Below are 4343 nucleotides of genomic sequence, written 5' to 3' on the forward strand. Positions count from 1 at the left end.
AAAAAGTACAAATTCCAAGTTCTGCAGTTTCCCTGGGAACTGCATGTAGAAAAAGTTGCTGTGCACCTGAACTGGCTGTTTGAAAAGAGAAAGAAGAAAAAAACCACAACACTGCTTGGAGAATTTTGTAGACAGAACTACAAATCCCTTTCCTTTAGTGCGAGTACTAACTCACATTAGAGAGTGATTCGATTTAGTTACCTGGTATGTATGTTTCTACAGTACGGAATGAAGGTAGATTCATAGGCCAGTAAAAACATTGAAAACCACTGCTCCTTTGGGGTTGACTAATATAACACTACTGTATGTAAAAAGGTCAGCACCACGGGTCATCCAGCTTAACCTACTGGACAACTAACAAAAATTCCAAATGGTTTCCAACTAGAGTTGAATACATTTTATGGCATTTGGTTTATGTATTTGTTATGAAGCAGAGCTATGAACACTGTGATTTGCTTTGCTTGCTTTTGGACACAATGATTAATATATTTGAAAACCTATTAACATTCTTTTATAAGGGAAATAAAGGGGCAAAACCCTAACATATTAGGTAGGGGCGAGACAGAGTCAAAAGCCCTGTTCACATTGTATTAAATTATATATTCCTCTTACATTCACCTCAACCAGAATAAAATCAAATTTGAGAATGTATATATACTATATATATAATAATTGCTTTATTATATATATATGTATAAAAATTGTCTAACTACCCCCTAAAAGTAATTTTAAATTAGAAAAGGTTACCCATTTGTATCAGCTGACGGCATCCCAGTCTCCCTCCATGAAAATGCACTGGTGCCAGTGCACACAATGAGAGAGCATGCCTCTTGGCAGAGAATGTAGGGTCAACCAGTTGGCATAGCTAAATCACTGGCAGATTGTGGATGAAGAGTTCAGCCAGAGAGGAATCCTGTCAGCCTGTGTTTTCCCTGGATACGCTGCCCTTCAGGCTTTGAGCTCCTTGAGGGAGGGAGGGCGGGGGAAAGGATAAACACAATGAAGTGTTCCTTCCAGAAACCTTAGAAAAACTGCCAAGAGACCAAGAGATTTCCAGATGGTTGGGAAAACCAAAGATTACAACAAAGCAAATCACAAATAGGCATTGATTAATGTGCTTTGTGTGGGTGCACTTCTTTACCATCTTAATCAGGAGCATCAGACACCGTGTGAATTTCCATCCGGGAATCTAGGGCCATCTCTGAGGCTGACGCATTGTTTTCTAGTTTCTGTTCCACATACACATCTGTTCTCTCGGGGGACTCGATGCGACTCCTGACTTCAGCTATGCCAGGGTGGTTTTTCCGCAGGTGCTGGTTGAGGGTACCTTGGAATGGAAAGCACTTCCCGCAGATCTCACAGCGGAATGGTTTATCGTCGGTATGGCCCCGGATGTGGTACTCCAGCTGGTCCTTCCGCGTGTACTTCTTCCCGCAGAACTTGCACACAAAGGGGGTGATTCCCATATGGAGTCGCATGTGCCTGTCAAGGCTTCCCTTCTGGTTGAAGGACTTTCCACAGTAAATACAGATCAACCTCTCATTGTACGGGTACCAGTGACCTCTTGCACTCCTCTCCCGGGGGCTGCTCTCAAACCCGGGGTTATTCATCATAGCTTCACTGTCGGAACCCTGCACCAAGCCCTGCAGATCACTGTGCAGATGGACAGACAGAGCCCGCTTCTGGCGGGCACGACCTCCTCGGAAACAGCTCAGCATGGATCTGGATGGGCTGGAATTACTCAAACTTCCAAAAGCCTCAGCTACGCCGGCTGGCTGTGAAGCTGCCTGGGAGTAGGAGTAGGCATGCTGGAGCACAGAACCATAGGAGCCCACATTCACGGCCACAACTTGTTCCCCATCAACCATCTCGGTGTGGTAGCCATCGTCTCCCAGGGAGGAGCTGTCGGAACAGCTGGGACGGTCAGACTTTTCCATCTTCACTTTCACCTCAGTGATCTGGCTCTCCCTCCCCAGCAGGTCCCCTTGCTCGTGGTCCCCCTCGATCTGAATCTCGTACTCAGAGACGCTCCCACTGCTCCCTCGGTCCGAGTGCCCTTCCTCCTGTACACGGCTGCGCAAGGCTTTGCTGGGTGTCGTCTCCATCCGAAGATCACTGCTTGTGGTAGGCTGCCGCACCTGGGGGCAGTATGGAGGGGAGATCTCCACCGGGTTGGCAAAGTAGCTGCCGTCTTTAACTCCATTACGACTCTCTGGGGTCTCTTCCGCACCGACAGTCACGGAGTCCACATCTCCAACACTGATTTTTGAATGGATGCCCTCTAGGATCTGTGTGCACTTGTCAATGACACACTGCATCTGAAGAAAGCTGGCTGCAGTCAGAAAACTGACAACATCCTTCAGCTGCAAGGACATTCTTCCAGTGTAACAAAATGAAAGCAACTGTTCAAACACATTGGGATTTTTAATCACTGATATTGACAAGCCACTCATGGTACTTAATGCTGAATGGTCCCGGAAGTAGGGGGAGCTGGCCGCAAGGACTGCTTTGTGGGCTCGGAACGGCTGACCCTGAATGTGGACAATGATGTCACATAGTTTCCCTTGCAGGCGGAGTTCGTTTAGCTGGCTCAGAACAGTGCTGCTGTACTCGGGCACATCAAACTGAATAAAACTGCTGCTGTCCATTTCTACTGACATGAAGCGTAATCTGAGGAAAGAGAGAGTTTCATAATTCGCCAGTGACTCCTCACTAAGTACAAGCGGCATAAACACAGCCTTGCAAAAATACCACAACCCCCTCCACTGTAGCTACTATACCTCCTAGGGTCCGCCCGAGCATTTCTTTTCTCCTCTTACTTATTTTCAGTCTTTGATGCCTTGGTTAATTCACCTAAAGCTAAATAACCTAATGATCTATTAGCCAAGTCTCCTAATTACCTGACATATATCTTGATCAAAGTAAAGCATGTAACATACAGTAGAGCCACTTTAGCTCTGAGAACTTGGTATCCTTTTTAAGAAATATATTTTTCTGTTTCACCTACCTTTGAGGATTTGAAGTACTCTGTAAAACAGAAGTAAATTCATTTAAAAAAATGCTCTGCCTGGGCTTCCCTGGTGGCGCAGTGGTTGAGAGTCCGCCTGCCGATGCAGGGGACACGGGTTCGTGCCCCAGTCCGGGAAGATCCCACATGCCGCGCAGCGGCTGGGCCCATGAGCCATGGCCTCTGGGCCTGCGTGTCCGGAGCCTGTGCTCCGCAACGGGAGAGGCCGCAACAGTGAGAGGCCTGCGTACCGAAAAAAAAAAAAAAAAAAAAATGCTCTGCCTTATTTGTATGTTTCCAATTGGTATTTTGCAAGTATACAGCACACTGGATACGCTGAATGGAGCTTAAACCTCTTTAGAGTTTGAGTTGTTGTCTTGATGTGCATTTTTTCCCCTTCAGCTCTACATACATTTACATCCTTTTGGGTTGGTAATTCATAGAGCAATGCTCGGTCGCCTTCAGTGAAGAGTTTTTAGACAGTAGGATCAAGAAGAGTGATGGACATGTCAGGAGTGCATCATCCTCGGCTAGTGCTCACAGAGTAAGCCAGAGTGCTGGCGTGCTCAGGACAGGCTGGCTGCCCTCTGCCTAGAACCCACAGCCCTGATCCCTCAAAACTACAGAAGGGGGGCTTCCCTGGTGGCACAGTGGTTGAGAGTCCGCCTGCCGATGCAGGGGACGCGGGTTCGTGCCCCGGTCCGGGAAGATCCCACATGCCGCGGAGCGGCTGGGCCCGTGAGCCATGGCCGCTGAGCCTGCGCGTCTGGAGCCTGTGCTCCGCAATGGGAGAGGCCACAACAGTGAGAGGCCCGCGTACCACAAAAAAAAACAAACAAAAAAAAACAAAAAAAAAAAACTACAGAAGGGTGTAGAGCCCAGGCTGCATTCTCTGACCAAAACAACAGGCTCCAGACGCGCAGGCTCAGCGGCCATGGCGCACGGGCCCAGCCGCTCCGCGGCATGTGGGATCCTCCCAGACCAGGGCACGAGCCCGCGTCCCCTGCATCGGCAGGCAGACTCTCAACCACTGCGCTACCAGGGAAGCCCTAGGATCGCACATTTATATTTTTGTTTTTAAAACCCAATCAATAGAAATTTAAACACCTCCTGAATAAGTACTGAATCAAAGAGAAAATCAATAAAGAATAAAGTTATTTAGAAAATAAGAAAATTCACATCAAATCTGCAGTACGGGCTCAGGAATGAAGTTTACTTATATCTTCAACTTACTTTAACAATGCATCCAAAAAGAGATGGACAGATATGTGATAAAGCAAACAAAATAAAATGTTAACAAGTGTAGAGTCTAGATTGAGTATACAGGTGTTTATTG

At 47.2% G+C, this 4343-nt stretch overlaps 1 protein-coding gene across 1 annotated transcript; it reads right to left on the reverse strand.

The window, feature by feature from the left end:
* Positions 1 to 1145: 1145 nt before the first annotated feature.
* On the reverse strand, positions 1146 to 3075 carry ZBTB34 (zinc finger and BTB domain containing 34; the record flags this gene model as incomplete). Its single annotated transcript, XM_079707109.1, has 2 exons — positions 3008 to 3075; positions 1146 to 2670 (listed from the first exon to the last, which is right to left on the reverse strand). The coding sequence occupies exon 2, from the start codon at positions 2658 to 2660 to the stop codon at positions 1146 to 1148; it is 1515 nt and encodes a 504-aa protein (XP_079563235.1). The 5' UTR covers positions 2661 to 2670; positions 3008 to 3075.
* Positions 3076 to 4343: the final 1268 nt, after the last annotated feature.

Source organism: Hyperoodon ampullatus (assembly GCF_949752795.1).
Source record: "Hyperoodon ampullatus genome assembly, chromosome: 6".
Lineage (NCBI taxonomy): Eukaryota > Metazoa > Chordata > Mammalia > Artiodactyla > Ziphiidae > Hyperoodon > Hyperoodon ampullatus.